The 19,703-nt window shown below is 40.8% G+C and overlaps 1 protein-coding gene across 2 annotated transcripts in view; it reads right to left on the bottom strand.

The window, feature by feature from the left end:
- Positions 1-4,673: 4,673 nt before the first annotated feature.
- The window catches only part of CYSLTR1 (cysteinyl leukotriene receptor 1), a 37,457-nt gene continuing 22,427 nt past the window's right edge, over positions 4,674-19,703 (bottom strand). Inside the window, exons 4-5 of one of the 2 annotated variants that reach the window (XR_005557340.1) lie at positions 10,219-10,421; positions 4,674-4,855 (exon numbers count right to left, since the gene is read on the bottom strand). Coding sequence is in view for 1 of the 2 variants with exons in the window: in XM_039348759.1 (XP_039204693.1) it covers positions 14,039-15,049 (1,011 nt within the window). In the remaining variant the exon portion in view is untranslated. Of the gene's footprint in view, positions 4,856-10,218; positions 10,422-13,447; positions 15,067-19,703 lie in introns of those variants that run through there. The other variant, XM_039348759.1, reaches the window with a different exon arrangement.

Raw genomic sequence — 19,703 nt, forward strand, 5'->3', positions numbered from 1 at the left:
AAGATAAGTCTGCACAAAAGGATCTTTATCCGTTTCCAGATTACATAGCAGTGAGCTCATAAAAGAGAAAACATACCGAATTGGCATTTGAAATACCAATAGGTTAGGAACAAGCTGTGATAGCCTTTTCAGTTTAGAGTGGATACTGTCCTATGTTGCGTGTATTAAGATTATACTAAATGCACCGATATTTCCAAAAATTGAACTTTAGACTGGATAGAGAGGTAGCTAATCTCACAAATGTTTGGATCAATTCAAGATAGTTAAAATTTAAGCTATAAGGATTAACCCTGTACTCAGACCCTTGAACTCTATAGTCCTCATCCTGGTACATACATTGCATGAAGCCATGGTTTATTGAATATGTTACAATTGGAATCATTTACACAACATACGATGCACACCACACTTCCCATGTTAATTAGCATCTAGTCAGAAATTAGCAGGAAATTTTCAGGATTCGGGGGCGAGAAGTTTCTGGTTTTGTTTTGTTTTTAATTCATACCTGGGTATGTTTATTATTTATTTCATGAAACCAGATTGAAGCGAAAGCTACACTCTGTAGAAGCAAGGAAGGAAGTGTACTGAAGCATTTGAATTTTGGTGTTGGAGAAAAACACATGGACAGCCAAGAAAGCCAAACGCATCATTGAACTCAGAATTCTCACACGAGGGATATATAATCAAAATCAAATTATCCTTCTTTGGACACATTATGCAAAGACTTTGTCTGGAATGGTATAGGGCAGTGATGGCGAACCTTTTAGAGACCGAGTGCCCACACTGCAACCCAAAACCCACTTATGTATCGTTGGGTGCTGGATGGGTGTGGCCAATTGGGTGGGTGTGGCCAATTGGGTGGGCGTGGCTTCAGTGGTAACAGCAGACTGGGTGGGACCAAAAAGTTCAATCAATCAATTCCAACTTTGGGAGATCTTTTCTTTTCCCCACGAGAAGTTGAAATTGATTGATTGATTGAAGCTTTTTTTTTAAGGCAGCAGAGGCCTAAAGCGAAAAGGTTTTATAAAACCGAGCTGAAGGTGTAGGACTGGGGCAACGGTGCGCGTGCCCACAGAGAGGGCTCTGCGTACCACCTGTGGCATGCGTGCCATAGGTTCGCCACCACAGGTATAGGGTTTCCTGCTTGAGGAGGAGGTTGGACTAGAAGGCCTTCAAGGTCCTTTCCAACTCTGTCATTCCGTATTCTAAAAGATAAAATCCCAAACTGTACTTCTTGATGTTTCAGAAGGAGATGCCATGTGCTGATCATGTCCACTGTTCTGGGACAGAAACCTGATCCAGTTCCCCATATTCAAATGGTCTGAAATATCCCAAAGAATAATTAAACCGCCCCTTCTGACTTTATATTTCTGTGAAACTTAGAAATAAGGAGAAGGTTCCTAACAGAGCAAATTGTCAGTGGAATGGCTTGCCTCCAGATGTTGTGCCTGCTCCAACACTGGAGGTTTTTAAAGAAGAGATTGGACAGAAGAAGAAGAAGAAGAAGAAGAAGAAGAAGAAGAAGAAGAAGAAGAAGAAGAAGGAGGAGGAGGAGGAGGAGGAGGAGGAGGAGGAGGAGGAGGAGGAGGAGGAGGAGGAGGAGGAGTAGGAGGAGGAGGAGGAGAAGAAGAAGAAGAAGAAGAAGAAGAAGAAGAAGAAGAAGAAGAAGAAGAAGAAGAAGAAGAAGAAGAAGAAGAAGAAGAAGAAGAAGAAGAAGGAAGAAGAAGAAGAAGAAGAAGAAGAAGAAGAAGAAGAAGAAGAAGAAGAAGAAGAAGAAGAAGAAGAAGAAGAAGAAGAAGAAGACTGGAAATTGTGCAATCAGGCACCTAATGGTCTGAAATGGTAGAGGGTCTCCTGCTTGAGCAAGGGTCAGACTAGAAGACCTCCAAGATCCCTTCTAACTCTGTTATTCTGTTATTTTTCTCCAAGCAGTTCCTCCTCAGGGTCTCAAGCACAGACAATCCTTGCTTTTTTTTTTTTTTTTTAAAGATGGAAGGGCAGGATCAAATTCCAGGCTTGATTTCACATTTTTTTTTGTGTGGGTGCAATTCATGAGCTCTATCTCACAGCATCAAATGGCATTCAAAATACTGTAAGTGGTCCATAACCCCTTCATTAGAAAACATTTCTTCAGGCTTTCATTTGTGGGACCTTCGAATTTTCTCATCGGAGTATCCCCTGCTTTTCAAAAGCTGCCAAAGAAGGTCAATCATCAGGATGAGATAAATCCTGGAAAAACAGAGAAGAAAAAGGGAGGAGGGGAAGGAGAAGAATGCCAAAAGGGGCCTTCTGTCATGATAGCTTTCAACACATTTTCTTCGTCCCTGGCTTCAAGTAGAAGGTTAGACAGTGGATATTTTTAAGCTCTTTTTCCTGTTGGGGAAAAAGTCTAATAATTCATGTGCTTGTTTGGAGGAGCTGTTATAAAAATGAATGCTGCTCTGTTGTGTACTAAGAACATGAAAATTGGAGGGTGAACTTTCTTGTCAATAATGGATTCTATTTACTCTACTCTACTCTACTCTACTCTACTCTACTCTACTCTACTCTACTCTGCTTTATTCTACTCTAGTCTGCTCTACTCTACTCTACTCATTTTAGTCTAGTCTAGTCTAGTCCAGTCTAGTCTATTTATAGACCTCAAGTTACAATTGTAATTGATCCTGGCAATTGCAGTTATAAGTTGTCATGGTTGCAAGGTGGGTCACCATGTGATCTGACCTGTTTTTAAGACCTTTTTTGTGGCAATTGTTAAGTGAACTCATTATTTGCTATGGGCCAACGTTTGTGAAAAAACAGAAGTAAATGCAAAAACTTCGTAATTCATAGTCACGTGACCACGAAATGTTGCAAATGGCCATAAATGAGAGCCAATTGCACAGCACCCAAAATTTAGTCAGAATATCAGAATTTCAAAACCTGATCATAAGTACCTATTGGGGAGTCTGTAGTCTGTAGTAGCTGCTTAGTGACTGGTCACAGGTGGATGTGATGGATGTTATGCGATGGATGTTATGCGAACCACTGCAGTTGTTGAACGAATTGTGCAGTCATTAAAAGAAAGACTAATTGTTGCACAAAAGGTATGTCCGTTGTCAAAAAAATAATAATGATGGAAATAATACCGTAGCTATGACAGGCAATGAATTGAAGTTCATGTCAAGAATAAACCTCTTTAATCTGTAACACCCAGGTGTGGTACAGTTGCTGATCTTTTCCTCCTTGATGGTGATGGTAATGATTATGAAGAAGAAGGAGGAGGAGGAGGAGGAGGAGGAGGAAGAAGAAGAAGAAGAAGAAGAAGAAGAAGAAGAAGAAGAAGAAGAAGAAGAAGAAGAAGAAGAAGAAGAAGAAGAAGAAGAAGAAGAAGAAGAAGAAGACTGGAAATTGTGCAATCAGGCACCTAATGGCATCAACACTGAGACTGCATTCATTTTCTCTCACACACATACACACAAACCACAATCTGTTCCCAGGCAAAATCAGCCCTCACAGGAATTCTTAAAAAGAGCTCCTTTCCCTTGTTCATGTTCATCATAGGTGGGAGGGCATGATGATGATGATGAAACTAAATCTGCTTTGCTACACAACATCATAAAGTCCATTCTGAGCAAGGAGAGGATTTACTCCGATTTGACTTGATTACATTGTGGGATGGACAGAAGTGACTCTCTGCCTGCTTCCCCCCCCCCCTCTCTCTCTCTCTCTCTCTCTCTCTCCCCCCCCCGCCCCCGCCCACTGCCTGGGGCAGTTTCAGAAAAATCTGATACTTTAAAAGGGCACCAAATTCACAAGCCAGAAAAAAAAGAGCAGCAAGAAGTGGTGAATAATGGGTTCGAAAGATAAGGCTGAAATTTTTAGGACGCTTATTTTCCAAGATTAAAAAAGTGAAGACCTGCCTGGAAATGCACAGCATATATTTAAAAACAAAAATCAGTCAAAAGAAAATGAAAATGCAACTCTAAATGGGAGAGGCACTGATAAGATCAAAAAGGAACGTCAAGGGGACTTCTCAAACTATAGTTCTGATCTTGTGGGAGCATTTACTACGAGATTAAAAATTAGGAGACTTGCAGTTCAATTAAGTTTAGTGTTTCAACTTTTCCCACTCCGAGCTGCTCAGCTATAACTCCCACCATCCTTGCGTCTTGGCCATGTTGTCTAGAATCATGGAAATTGCTATGGAAGAATAACTGGAAATTTAGTTAAAAAGATGATTTTGGACTCTCTTTTTTATTCTCTCCCCACGCCCATTTTAAGTTATCATGGGTTTAGGGAAAACGTAAGTTCTGAAGGAAGAGGTTGAGGGAACCAAGTAATTAAAGCATAAGAAGAGAAGATTTGGTTGATCTATTATGGAACTCCTAGCCTACTTTTTTGGGGTGCCTTCAAGTCATCATCATCATCATCATAATGTCTATCCCAAGTCCTTGGTAAGGACTCAATAGGTAGACAAAAATGCCAAATCCAGTCTGAACATCTGGCTGACTGTGTGATGATTAATAATAATAATAATAATAATAATAATAATAATAATAATAAAAAGTTGGAATGGACCTTGGAGGTCATCTAGTCTAACCCCCTGCTCAGGCAGGAAACCCTATACCATTTCAGACAAATGGCTGTCCAGTCTCTTCTTAAAAACTTCCAGTGTCGGAGCATTCACAGCTTCTGGAGGCAGGTTGTTTCACTGATTGATTGTTCTCACTGTCAGGAAGTTTCTCCTTAGTTCTAGGTTGCTTCTCTCCTTGGTTAGTTTCCATCCATTGCTTCTTGTCCTGCCTTCAGGAGCTTTGGACAAGCCCCTGCAGTTATCATGGGAAGATTTCAGAAGTGGTTTGTCACTGACTTCTTCCTAGAGATGAGAGAGAAGGATTGGTCAAGGTCACCCAGCTGTTTCTGTTGCGTATCTAAGCTGGAACTAGAAGTCATGGTCTCCCGATTCCTAGACTAATGCCATCATCACTAATCAAATTGACTCTCCCCTGGAATATTGGAAAACCATAATAACATATTTTCTTTTACCCCAGAATGTAATACCAGAGAAATAGGGTTTTTTTAAAAAAAAAATGGATTCAATGCAGAATTTAATTGCAGATTGCATATTTTAAATCAGTTTGCAAAACCGATTCACTCTTTACATGCTCTCGTGCCTGCTAAGATTCAAAACTGATCTACATGATAAGGCGGGCAGGCAGGCAAGCGAGCAGAGTATGGCTACGTGTTAAGAAATACTTTGTAAGTAAAAGCGTTTTGACAATGAAACTAATAATATAGGGGAATTGTGAACTCCTCCATGTCTGCTGCCTCCAAGCAGTTGGATTTGGAATGCCCTTTTCAAAAAAAATAAAATAAAATAAGGGATATGTAAAAATATATTGGCTTTTCTCCCATCGGATCTCTTATTTGGTTAAGGTGAAATCTCACCATTAACCTTCAATGTATGAAATCTGACTGTCGCAGGGACCTCAGGTACCTGTAAGAAAACATCTGGCGAGACACCGATGATAACAGCAGCTATTTTTAACCCTCCGATCTTGAAGTAAGAAAACAAAAGCAACATTTCTGTGGGCAAAGCTGAGATTCAATTTAATTCCAGCCAAGGTTATCTGGGGGAAAACAAACCGAATTCTTTTAATCTATGTGGCTGCATTTCTTTAGAATGAGAAGCTGCCTTCCAAAATTTTGGTAATTGCAGAATGGGAGGAAGCCCAATGGCTTGGGGGCTGCAGGTTATTATTATATTAGAGTCTTTATGTGGTTCTTTCCTTGCAAATATGGGGAAAAAGCAAAATTATGTAGCTTCAGTAAAGAAAGTTCCAATTATTGGGACTTAGAGACCTCATCTATAACCTTGGTCTTACTCTGCTTCTTTACTCCTGCCTCATTTGAGGAGAGGAGAGGAGTAGAGTAGAGTAGAGTAGAGTAGAGTAGAGTAGACGAGAGAAGAGAAGAGAAGAGAAGAGCTTTATTTGATCAATCCAAAAGCATTTTGACCAAAGACATTTTTTTATGGAAGCAACCACTGTTGCAACAAAAGCCAGGGATGCTAACTTTAAAAAATAAAAATCGAAGATGTTCTCCAGGAAGCAGAAATATTTTGCAAGGGGAAGTTGAGTTTGCAGCTCCAAAAAGATGTTCAAGATGGTATTCTTATTTCCCAGGTGTTACTTTCAGAAACCCAGCCTGAAACCAATTCAGGAACAAGATGCAGAAAATTTCTCAGGAAGGGTGAGGTGGGGGGGGGGGAGAAACAAATTCTTAAGTGAAAAAAATTTAGATCTATCTTATTTATTTATACAAATGCAATGCTCTCCATCTCTTTAACAGTTTGGGGAGGCTTATCAAGTGCAGTACAAATAATAATTAATATTCATTAAAAAATAGGAGACAGTAAAAAGAATGAGGAAATATTACATTAATACAAAAACATAATAAAAAATAATAATTTAAGCTGTGCGGGGTTTTGCCTGTAGGGCCTGGATCATAAAACCAGGTGATGATGATCTGCAGGTGTTAGATCTGCAGTAGCATTTTAAAAATCAGAATAATTTAAAATACTTGGTGCCTGCTCCATTATAATGAAATAAAATCTACGTAACTGAAGACCTAGTCCAATAGATGCAAAATAAAATGCGTCTGTATGTGACACTAGCTGACATTTGAAGGAGGAAACTGAGATAAAAATCTTGTCTGCTTTCAGAAGATAGATGATTAAAATGACACATGCATTCCTCTCGAAATTAGAACAAGAATTATCACACTGCAGAGATAAAACGCTGGTATTAAAATGTTGATGTAGGAGAAGAAATGGCAAAAATGGGGGCAGAGTCAAAAGAGAAATCAGCCTGGAGTCTCCACGTAGTCATAAGTGGTCTAAGTCCAGCCCCCTTAGAATTCCCTTAGCCCTTATCTAGAACCAAAATAGTGCTAAACTATTGAGTAGTTGAGTAGATTCCTGTGCATAGGCATGAGCAATGAGTCAGTTTAATTGGAACTTCAGCTGTGGTCCTGGTCTTTCGAACCTGACAGCCTTGAAAAATAAATATATTTTGAGACTCCCCTCCTCAAAATATGGGTCAATGGCAATTTATTTCATAAATGGTCAAACTATGAAATTAAGCTTCTTATTATTACAGAAAAGAATATTGCTTGGCAGGCAAATCTTACAATCAGTAAAACTGTAGTTTTGATGGATTTAAGCATCCTATGGTGATTTAATCTGCACTGGGGCAGAGAATGCCCCAAGGGCCTCACTCTACTTTCCTAATAGTAAGAATTCAAGAATTGTAAATCACAATATACACCATAAACCCTTCACTCTTCTTTTTTCTCTTTGTCTCTCTCATCTTTCATCTATCTTTTCTCTCTCTTTCTCTCTCTCCTCTCTCTCATTTATCGCTTGATCTCTCTATCTAGCTATCCTTCAATCCTTCTATCTATCTGTCTATCTATCTATCTATCTATCTATCTATCTATCTATCTATCTATCTATCTATCTATCACCTATCATTGAGCCGTAGTGGCGCAATGATTAGAATGCAGTAATGCAGGCTAATTCTGCTGAATGTCGACTGCCAGCAGTTCGGCAGTTCGATTCTCACCAGCTCAAAGTTGACTCCACCTTCCATCCTTCTGAGGTCGGTAAAATGAAGACCCAGATTGTTGGGGGCAATATACTGACTCTGTAAACTACTTAAGAGAGGGCTGAAAAGCATTGTGAAGTCATATAGAAGTCTAAGTGCTATTGCTACTGCTATCTATCTGTCTGCCTGCCTGCCTGCCTGCCTGCCTGCCTACCTACCTACCTACCTACCTACCTACCTACCAGTATCATCTATTTATCACCTCTTTCAATCTTCTCCCTGAATTAATTGCTTCATTCTGCCAAAGGTAAATCCAGCCTTTACAAAATCATATAATCTCTTAAAAATACAATACTGTCCAGTGCAAGGGGGATGCCACGTAGTAAATTACAAGTTGTTCAACTTGCAAAGCAGTGCCCTCTAGCTTCATGATGTGGACTCCTATTTTGAGGGGAATTGACAAAGCAACTAAGAAGATTGGCAGATTGGATGTCCTTCCTTCTCTTCTAAACACTATTTACAAATAAGCACTATTTTCATGAAATAACTGAGTCCCGGGCGAGTAGGGGGGAACAAGATGTGGTGGGGTCTTTTGTTCATTCCTTCTCTGTTTTGAGCTTTTATTACATTACAGGAACTTATCTATACGAGGGCCTGTCACAGGACCTACTGATCGTGTTTCTTCTGTGTGTCTTCTCCAACTTAATGGTCTTATCAAGAAAGAATGCAAAAACAGATGGATGGTAGAGTTTATCATGACCACACATTAGCCAAGTGCATTTCAGTCCTCTTAATTTGTCGTTTGAAGAAAGAATTTTCAATTTAGGGAGGTTTTCTTAAGATGACAGCTCCAAGAGGCCGTAATATAAACATTAAAAAAATATCTTGTGAGAAGGTCTCTGTAAGTCACTATCATTGTTTGCCACGGATGCTTGTTCTCACATTGTTTATTCAGTAGTTCACATGTTGCTGTGGGATAACTGATTGGAATAAAAAAAAAAACCCATAGCATTCATATACAGAAAATAAAGCCAAAAGGAGATATGGGAAAATGTCACGTATTTTCAGAATATCTTTTCTCATTCATTTGATAACCTTTGCTGAGCACTCTGTCCTGCCTCCTTAGATTGTTTGTATCTAGAATGCCAAGGTGTCAATGGTGGAGAAAATTGGTGTGAAAAGTGTACCACAATCATTAAACATGTTCTGGGAAGACCGATTTGGGTCAAGTTCCTTGTCCCTGTTTCCCACACTCAAGCTTCCGACAGTGTGGTTGTGTTGGTATGCTTATCTTATCCCAGAATGTTGCAAATGTAGCCGCTGAATTAACTGTCAATAATAATTAATTTAAAATGAATACTAACTAACATAACAGAATTACAGAGTTGGAAGGGATTTTGGAGGTCCTATAGTCCAACCACCTGCTCAAGAAGGAGACCCTATACCAGGGGTCTACAAACTTGGTCCTTTTATGACTTGTGGACTTCAACTCCCAGAATTCCTCAGTCAGGCACGAGGGATTATGGGAGTTGAAGTCCACAAGTCATAAAAGGGCCAAGTTTGAAGACCCCTGTCCTATACCATTTCAGACAAAAGGTTGTCCAATCTCTTCTTATAAACTTCATAGCTTCTGGAGGCAGGTTGTTCCACTGATTAATTGTTCTAACTGTTACGAAATTTCTCCTCACTTCTAGGTTGCTTCTCTCCTTGATTAGTTTCCATCCATGGCAGTATGATGTTCAATTTTTATTCAGTGAGGAGATAAAGCAAAAGAGATGAGGCTCCTGATAACGACATCCACAAATATTTATTTTGGTAGAATTGTAGAAGCAGATTGTCACCGCCTCTTAAGATTTTGTTAAATTTCCCTGGAATTTGTAGGCAATACTGTACGCCATCCGTGTATTCTCTTGGCCCAACGTTAATTTCTGAGATCAGTTTTGATCAGCTAAATGCTGCCACCTGCAGAAGCATTGAATTTCGAAGTTCTTCCAAATCTTCTCCCACTCGCTTTTATCCTGACCTCTGAGAGCAACAGAAAACAAATCTGCACCAGAAATCTGCTCCACTTCGGATATTGTATCTCTTTCCAAATTTTTTTCATTATCTGGATTTTTCAACTGCTTCTCATAGAACCTGATTTCCAGAGTTCTCCACTCACCCTTCTCAGGGCATGGTCTAGGTTGTTGATATTCATAAAATGTCAACTTCCAGACAAGGCAGGGGATTTAATCAGTGCAACATGTGGCTGTACTTTTCTCCTGCTAATTTAGAGTTGATGTATTCTTTACTGATGCAGTAATCTGGAGAGGATAGCTATGCATATACTGTAAAGACGAAAGACTGTCCTCCACAGACATCTTGACACGATAGCAGCCAACCAATACCTAAGGGGCTGCCACCAAGAACAGGGTGTCAACGTATTCTCCAAAGCAGGGGGTTGGACTAGAAGACCTTCAGGATCCCTTCAACTCTGTTATTCTAAACAGAAGTACATTTCTCGTGCCAGCTTTTCAACTGGTGAAAAACACTGCTGCTAAGAGTGATTTGGACAGATTTGAAAGACATGGATAAAGTTTAACTGCCTATACCTTCCACATTTTCTCTGAAGGTCATTAAATGGATCACTTACACAGCCAGCTTGTCCAACTTGCTGCTCTTTGGATACAGTAGCACCCAACTACTCTCCTTGCCACTCATCACGGCCAATGGCTGTAGGGAAGATGGACAAGGATGTCCAGCACATGTGAACAACTTGTGTGTATCACAATGGGGTATTATGGGTCTCCAGACACAGTGTCTGCTCCAGGCAGCATTCAACAGTGGGCAGCAATTCTACAACAAAATGCATTTTTTATTTTTTTTAATGCAACCTAATTTCATAACATGGCAAGAACAATAAAAAAACAAAAACAGAAGCCCTACACATAGCATCGTCAACATATTTATAATTTGCATTCATTTTATGGAGGGAGGGAGGGAGGAAATAGAAGGAAGGGAAAAGGAAAGGAAGGAAGAAGGAAAGGAAGGAAGGAAGGAAGGAAGGAAGGAAGGAAGGAAGGAAGGAAGGAAGGAAGGAAGGAAGGAAGGAAGGAAGGAAATGCTACATATATCCAGCCAATGCCATAACAATAAAAAAAAAATTGGTACCGCACATAAGTACTTACATATTACATTCAACCAAGTACATTGTGCTTATAATGAAACACTGTTTGCAACCACATGGACATTTAGGAAAAGAGAATCCCTTTGGTACAAAACATGTGACACAGCTCTTCTATCGGGCTGATCTACTAATTTTCTTAGAAGGAAGGATCCAAGCATTTAGCTGGCAGACTGGATTCCAAGGAGCTGAGCATAGATCTCCACAGAGCATCACAGGATGATGTCTTAGCTTGTACAACTAGCACAGCATTGGATACACGGATTGACGTTTTATTAGCTTCCGTGCAACTACAAAACCCATGCTCTTTGAGGATTCCGTCCACATTCTCCTCTTTCCTGCTACCTCCCTCTCGTTCGCAGAAGTTCTGCCGATTCCCACCATGGCAAATGTTTGCGTTTCCCACTAGCAGGGCAATTAATAATGTCTTGAAAGTTTGCCCAAAGGCCGTCTTGCCGAGAGATTCCAAGGCTGTTGACATTAGTTCCTCAGCAGGCTACATTTTCTGATGCTAAGCCACTGTCCCCTTTGAAGGAATGTGTTGTGTGCTTTCCCACTGCTCAGATTTATTTCGACCTCTGTTTATCTCTCTCCCCCCCTTTCCCTCCCCCCTGAACCCCAGTTCTTGGGATCTTGAAAAGAGGTCGATCCAGCTGCTAAAAAACCAGAAACCTTGATTGTGGGAAGCCATGGGGGTTACGGCTTTGTTTAGCCGACATGATTGGATTTTAGATGAGGGCCGAAAAAGAAAAGGCTGGCTATTTTTTTAATTTTCGCCCACCGTGTCCCCACTTCTACTCTCCAAGCTCTTCTCTGCCACCCTGTCAAAAACAGTTGCAGAATATCATGACCCCCGAAGCTCATTTTGTCACCAAGTTGGCTGCAGGCTTACACTTGTGTGACCAGGATATTAAATCATATCCAGTTCCCAGAAGGACATCCCAGCTTTGACTGAATCACCATGGCAACTTGCCAACACACAAGCACACACATACGTGTATATATGTATATATATACACATGTATGTATATGTGTGGTGTGTGTGTGTGTGTGTGTATGTGTATGTGTGTGTGTGTGTATATAGATTTGCTGTTCCCTCCTCTTAATCCTTATAACTGGAATTAGATTGCCCTCCAAACTTTAATATTCATTTACTATGACGTAGTTTAAGAAAATACCGTTTCCTCTTTTCTGCTGTTGCTGAAAGTTGAACAACAGTTTCCTTTCAGTTTTTTACCTGAAGACTAGGGTCAAAGCCAATATGTCATAATAGGTTCTCCTTCTTTCTCCAAAATCTGACGGTCCCACCTTGCTAATATTTTTAGCTCTCTGCCATAATTGCCTCTTCCTTTAATAGCAGATTGCACCTCCAAGTTTAAAATAAGAAGATCAATTTCCTTTTCCACGTCAAAAGAGAAAAGCTTGCTTTTAGGACAAAAGAGAAAAGTGGCCCCTTATCAAAAAAAGGATGTCCTCAAGATGACTCAGCCAAGTGTTCCCCATTCAACATTTCTAGCCCAAAGAAAGAAAAACTCACTTATAACTATCAGGCCTTGGTTGACCTTAGTTTTCTCCAGATCAGTATTCTCCCTGACACATTGCACCGGAAATTGCTAAAAACTCTAACCAGCACAAAGGATTCCAGAAGTTAAATTCATCAGGAGATCTCCAAGTTAGGAAAATATGGCTTTTTCCCCGTACAGTTCATCTTAGCAATCCATGTATGCTTGACCAAGGAATAATTAGTACTGTTGGAGTTGAGAATATCACAACAAGGGTAGGCAGCCATAATATCACATTAGAAATCAATTCAGTTCAGTTCAGTTTAGACTCGAGCTGGAAGGGACCTTGGAGGTCTTCTAGTCCAACCACTTGATCAAGCAGGAGACCCTACACCGTTTCAGACAAATGGTTGCCCAATCTCTTCTTAAAAACCTTTAGTGTTGAAGCACCCACAACTTCTGAAGGCAAGTTGTTCCACTGGTTGATTGTTTTCATCATTAGAAAGTTTCTCCTTAGTTCCAGGTTGCTTCTCTCCTTGATGGGTTTCCATCCATTGTTTCTTGTCCTGCTTTCAAGTGCTTTGGAAAATAAGTTGACCCTGCCTCTTCTTTGGGGCAGCCCCTCTAATATTGGAATACTGCTATCATGTCCTTCCTAGTCCTTCTATTTTCCAGATTAGCCATACCCAAATCCTTCCTATGTTTTAGCCTCCAGGCCTTTAATCATCTTAGTTGCACTCTTTCCAAAGTCTCAACATCTTTTTTATAATGTGGTGACCAAAACTGGATGCGGTATTCCGGATGTGGCCTTACTAAAGATTTATAAAGTCTAATACAACCAATATATATTCAACTTGCTCTTCCACGTTTGGGCAGAAAGACTGAAGAAGTTTGTTTCTTGTAAGCTTGGGATGCAGAAAGGTGTTCAAGCACAAACAGTCTTGGGTCTCAAAAAAGAACAAGCAAAGCGCTATTATGAAATCACCTTTTTACAAATAAGATGTGAACATGTCCAACACACTTTGTTCCTCCTATTTTCCCCACAATAACAATTCTAAGGTGAGATGGGGAGAGAGAGAGAGGGACTAACCCAAAGTCACCCAGCTGAGCTTTCATGCCTAAAGTGGGACTAGAATTCACCATCTCCTGGTGATTGACCCAAAGTCAACCAGTTGGTTTTCACACCTAAGGTGGAACTAGAATTCACCATCTCCTGGTGATTGGCCCAAAGTTACCCAGCCAGCTTTCATGGCTGAGTCAGGACTTGAACTCATGATCTCCCACTTTCTGGCCCAGTGCCTTAGCCACTAGATCAAACTGGCAATTACAAGGCATCAGCTTCAAATCTACCTGCAATTTCTTTAGTTCCTTCTTTTGCCTTATTCCCCTGCTTATCACTGCCTTTTTCTGAGCAAACGGGCACAGTTCCAAACAAAGCATTGGATTGACTATATCACCGTTTTTATGTCTTATAATATTTTTTAAGTTTTATTCAGATCCCAGAGGCATATTTGGAAATAACAGATGAAGCAAGGAAATCTGGCTGTTGCCAAGCGAATGTCTACATACACACTTGCTTCTCTGGCCACCATGTTGAGAAACTAGGTAAACCACCAACCCAATAATTGGCATCACAGATTGGCATCTGTTTGGGGGAAGTTGGTATAATTGCAAGCGCATTGTCCATGCCAGCTCATAGTTTCAATTTTACAAGGTGCTAGACCTACAGTCTTCCTGTCACTTCCCAAATGTATGTTTCTGCCAAGGGACAGATGAAGAAGCCCTTACTAAGCCTTATGTTCCACAGCATTTCCATTAACCACTTCATCTATCTTTGAGGACATCTTCCGGTGATGAGAACTGGAAATAGAGCCCCTTTGGAAAGTAGAAAGCCTCCTACGAAAGTTCCCCCCAGAAAAGTAATAGAGAAGTGGGTTGAAGCAACAGTTGAAGGCTGCAAGGGAGTAGGTTATCACCACAGATTTCTGCATGTAGAGACTCTTCTCACAGGAAGTGTCATCTTTCATCGAGTGGAGGTGGACAGTGCGCTGGACATGATATGGGGTGAAACTCACGAGGAAGACGATGGTCACAATTATGATCATCCAGATGGCTTTTCTATGAATTCCTTCTTTCTTATGCATGGAATTCTTCAGGAGCTTGTTTAGGATCATGGCATAGCAGATGGTGATGGTGATGAAAGGAAAGATGAAGCCAACGAACAATGAAATGTAGTGGAGAACCATCAGCTTCCTCACATCCTTGTTCCTTGGTGGCTCAAAGCATTTGGTTACATTTTCATTAGACAACTGAGCACTTTTCTGCAAAAATGGGGTGGTGGTCAGGGTTACAAAGAACCAAATGCCAACACACACAATGATGGCTCTCTTCCGGGAGATAAATTGGATATTCCAAATCGGGAAAACAATGGCGATGCAACGGAAGAAACTCATCGCCGTCATGAACAGGATGCTACAGTACAAGTTGACATACATGGCATAGGAGCTGATCCGGCACAAAAAGTCACCAAAGAACCAGTTGCCTTTATAGAGGTAATAGACCACTCGCAGGGGCAGAGTACATACAAAGAGAAGATCTGCAATGGCAAGGTTGAACATGTATATCTGGAATGCTGTTTTCTCGTGGTATGTCCTGATGAGGACACATAACACAAAGCCATTTCCCATAAATCCCAGGATAGAGATTATGGAGTATGCCACGGGATACACCTGACTCCGAAACTCATCAATGGTGGCATTGCATGACATGTTTTTCATTGTGTTTGCAGGAGACGTCATGAGATCACGCTCAACTCCTAGAGGACAAAAAGTGGGGAAAGAAGATATGAGGCACTCAGAATGAGAGTAAAGATGCTACCAACCAAGAAGCTCAAAATACAGTTTTCTTCTTAAATCATTGTGGGAGAAGGACTGATAGAACTTTGGGGCAGAGTCAAAAGAGGGATCCTTGAGTAGCCACAAACGAATTAAGTCCAACCCCATTTGAGTGCCATTGACCCTTATTTAATTCCAAGCAGGTGCTGTTAGTTGAGAAGAGTTAGCAATCAATCACTTTAATTGAACCTTCATGATGGCACAGTGGTCAGAATGCAGTATGGCAGGCTAACTCACTGCTCACTGCCAGGAGTTCGATCCTCACTGGCTCAAGATTGACTCAGCCTTCCATCCTTCTGAGGTTTGTAAAATGAGAACCCAGATTGTTGGCACCAATATGCTGATTCTGTAAACCACTTAGAGTGGGCTGTAAAGCACTATGAAACGGTATATTAGTCTAAGTGCTATTGCTATTGTTATTCATATGTGGATCTGGTCTTTCATGGACAATCATGTACAAAAAAAGGTGTTATGCCAAGAATTTCTTATTCCGTTTAATGGAGAAGAATTGCTACTTGATATTACATTCAAAGTTTGAAGATCTTTCTCTCCTAATGCGCAAAAAAAAAAAAAAAATCTGCTACAAACTCCACATGGCATCAGGAAGGGCATCCGCCCAGTAAACTCTCACTTCTATCCAGTCACCCCAGCTCTACATGGAATAGGGACTACTTTTTTATGTTTTTATGTTCCAAGTAGACAAAAAAAAAGAAAAAATCAGTGAAGCTCTTGTGATAGGTATCCTTGACATTATCTTAGTGCCAAGGTCAGGGGTCTTCAAACTTGGCCCTTTTATGACTTGCGGACTTCAACTCCCAGAATTCCTCAGCCAGTCCCCTGGGTGAATGAATGCAATTGTCTGACTGTCTCTGGTAGTCTGCAGCGTCCCTGGGTCATCATACAACAGTCCCAATGAAAATTATCAAGGCAATGGGAAAAAAGTGAATTATGACCCAGTTCTGAAGTTCTGATGGTTGCCCTTCCATTTGCAGCTATAGGTCCCGCTTCAGGAGCTTGACAACTTGGCTATATTTACAGCAGTTTGCAGTGTCCCACAGTCACATAAATGTGTTTTATGATGGTTTTAGTTACATCTGTTTTTTAGCAAAACTGTGCCGCAACAGTGGGTTTGCTTAGTGACTGTGGCGTTTGTTTAAGTCCATGTTGTTCACTCAGCAACTGCTACCAAAAGATTATAAAAATCTGGTCAGTCACATGACTGACCCAATTTACGACCATTATAATATTCGACCATAATGGGCTGGCTCAGTTACGGCTTTATGTTGAGGATTTTCTGTCTGTAAAAAGGAAAAAAATAGGACCATCACAAGCATCGTTTGTCCATTAGCACAGGGATCCCCAATCCCCAGTCCACGGACCAGTACTGGGCCGCAGCATGGCAGCAACCGGTCCGCACAAACAACCAAAGACCCATCCATGAGATGCAGTCAGCACACAAAACCATGCCCCCTCCGGTCCGTGGAAAAACCTCTTTCCACGGAACCGGTCCCTGGTGCCCGAAAGGTTGGGGACCTCTGGATTAGTGGGCATGAAATGGAAACTGATCAAGGAGAGAAGCAACCTAGAACTAAGGAGAAACTTTCTGACAGTTAGAACAATTAACCAATGGAACAACCTGCCTCCAGAAGCGGTGAATGCTCCAACACTGGAAGTTTTTAAGAAGAGACTGGACAGCCATTTGTCTGAAATGGTGTAGAGTTCCTGCCTGAGCAGGGGGTTGGACTAGATGATCTCCAAGGTCCCTTCCAACTTCATTATTATTATTATTATGGATCATCGCACAGTCAGCCAGATGTTCAGACTGGATTTGGCATTTTGTCTACCTATCGAGTCCTTACCCAGGACCTGGGATAGGCAGATGTGGATGTTTGATGGTATTACAGATATCGTCGCAGGATGGAAGCAGTTCCTAATAAGGCATTATTATTATTATTATTATTATTATCGATCATCGCACAGTCAGCCAGATGTTCAGACTGGATTTGGCATTTTGTCTACCTATCGAGTCCTTACCCAGGACCTGGGATAGGCAGATGTGGATGTTTGATGGTATTACAGATATCGTCGCAGGATGGAAGCAGTTCCTAATAAGGCTGCCTTTTGCAATTGACTAATAGCGAATTTGTCAATGCCAATGGTGTTCAAGTGGTGCTCCAGTTGTTTTGGGATTGCACCCAAGGAGCCTATGACTATTGGTACTACCCTTGCTTGCTTTTGCCACAGTCTTTCTATTTCTATTTGTAGGTCTTTGTATTTTGTTATCTTCTCCAGTTCTTTCTCTTCTATTATTATTATTATGGTGGATCATCGCACAGTCAGCCAGATGTTCAGACTGGATTTGGCATTTTGTCTACCTATCGAGTCCTTACCCAGGACCTGGGATAGGCAGATGTGGATGTTTGATGGTATTACAGGTATCGTCGCAGGATGGAAGCAGTTCCTAATAAGGCCGCCTTTTGCAATTGACTAATAGCGAATTTGTCAATACCAATGGTGTTCAAGTGGTGCTCCAGTTGCTTTGGGATTGCACCCAAGGAGCCTATTACTATTGGTACTACCCTTGCTTGCTTTTGCCACAGTCTTTCTATTTCTATTTGTAGGTCTTTGTATTTTGTTATCTTCTCCAGTTCTTTCTCTTCTATTCTGCTGTCTCCAGGCACTGCCACGTCCACTATCCAGACTTTTTTGTCTTTCTTATCGACAATTGTTAAGTCTGGGGTGTTATGTTGCAGGTGCTTGTCTGTTTGAATTCTGAAGTCCCAGAGCAGTTTAATTTTATCATTTTCTATGACTTTCTCTATTTTATGATCCCACCAGTTTTTGCTTACAGGCAAATGATATTTTTTGCAGATCTTCCAATGCACCATTGTTGCTACTTTGTCATGCCGCTGCTTGTAATCAGTCTGTGCAATCTTCTTGCAACAGCTTACCAAGTGGTCCACTGTTTCTTCAGCTTCTTTGCATAGGCGGCACTTACTGTCTGTTGCTGTCTTCTCAATTTTGACTTTGTATGCATTTGTCCTTAAGGCTTGGTCTTGTGCAGCCAGAATTAGTCCCTCGGTCTCTTTCTTCAATTTTCCTGCTCTTAGCCATTGCCAGGTTTTATTATTATCTGCTTTCCCAGCTATTTTTTTCATGTATTGGCCATGTAGTGCTTTGTCTTCCCATGCCTCTATTCTGTTCTTCATTTGGTCTTTCTTGTAGGCCAGTTTGGTCTCTCCAGTAGTTAGTAAGCCTTCCTGATATACTAATTTCAGTGCATCTTCATCATTGTTCTTCAGATATTCTTCCAAAGCCATTTTTTCTTCTTCAACCATCTGATGTACTTGTAGCATTCCACGCCCACCTATTTGCCTTGGTAGATAAAGTCTATCAATGTCACTGCGTGGATGAAGGGCATGATTCATTGTCATTATTTTTCTGGTCTGCCTATCCATTGCTTTTAGTTCTGCTTGAGTCCAGTCCACTATTCCAGCTGTGTACCTAATGACTGGGATTGCCCAGGTGTTGATTGCCTTTATGGTATTTCCTCCATTGAGTTTGGATTTAAGATCTTCTTCACTCTCTTGATGTATTCACCTCTAATCTTTTTCTTGACTTCAGTGTGCTTGATGTTGTCAGCTTGAAGGATACCCAAGTATTTGTAGTACTCTTCCTCATCCAGACTCTTAATGTTATTTTCGTGGGGCATCTTGATTCCTTCAGTTTTCACTATTTTTCCTTGTTTGATAGTAAGTGTGGCACATTTGTCCAAGCCAAACTCCATTACAATATCTTGGCTATATATACGGACAGTGTTGAGCAGCGATTCTATTTCAGATGATGTTTTTCCATACAGCTTCAGATCATCCATGTAAAGGAGGTGGGATAGTCTGCAGATGTTTTTGATGTTTGATAGCCATGTCCTGAGTTATTCAGTATTGTTGACAGAGGAAACAGTGCAATAACAAATAGTAATGGTGATAATGAATCTCCTTGAAATATTCCTCTCTTGATATTAACCTCTCCCAGCTTCTCACCATTGATCTGCAACTTTGTCTTCCATTGTGCCATCGATTTTTGCACAAATTTTCTGATGTTTCTACTTACTCCTGTTATTTCTAGGCACTTGATTATCCAATCATGTGGCAGAGAGTCAAATGCCTTTTTGTAGTCAATCCATGCTACATTCAGGTTGGTCTTCCTTCTCTTGCAGTTTTCCAAGATCATTTTGTCTATTAGGAGTTGATCTTTTGTTCCTCTGCTATTGGGGCGGTTTCCTTTCTGCTCAGGTGGAAAGAGATTGTTTTCAACTAGATGCTGTTGTACTGCATCAGCTACCACACCAGTTAGTAATTTGAAAGTTGTTGGTAAGCAGGTAATTGGCCTGTAGTTACCTGGTGTTGCCCCTTTTGCTGGATTTTTCATTATTAGGTAGGTTTTCCCAGTTGTTAGCCACTTTTCAATTTCTCCTCCTTGTAGTATATTGTTGAACTGTTTGGCAATGAGTGGGTGTATAACAGTTAGATGTTTCAACCAAAACCCATGCAGTTCATCT

Source organism: Crotalus tigris, unplaced genomic scaffold (assembly GCF_016545835.1).
Source record: "Crotalus tigris isolate CLP2741 ecotype Arizona unplaced genomic scaffold, ASM1654583v1 scf7180000018172.2679963, whole genome shotgun sequence".
In the NCBI taxonomy this organism is placed as follows: domain Eukaryota; kingdom Metazoa; phylum Chordata; class Lepidosauria; order Squamata; family Viperidae; genus Crotalus; species Crotalus tigris.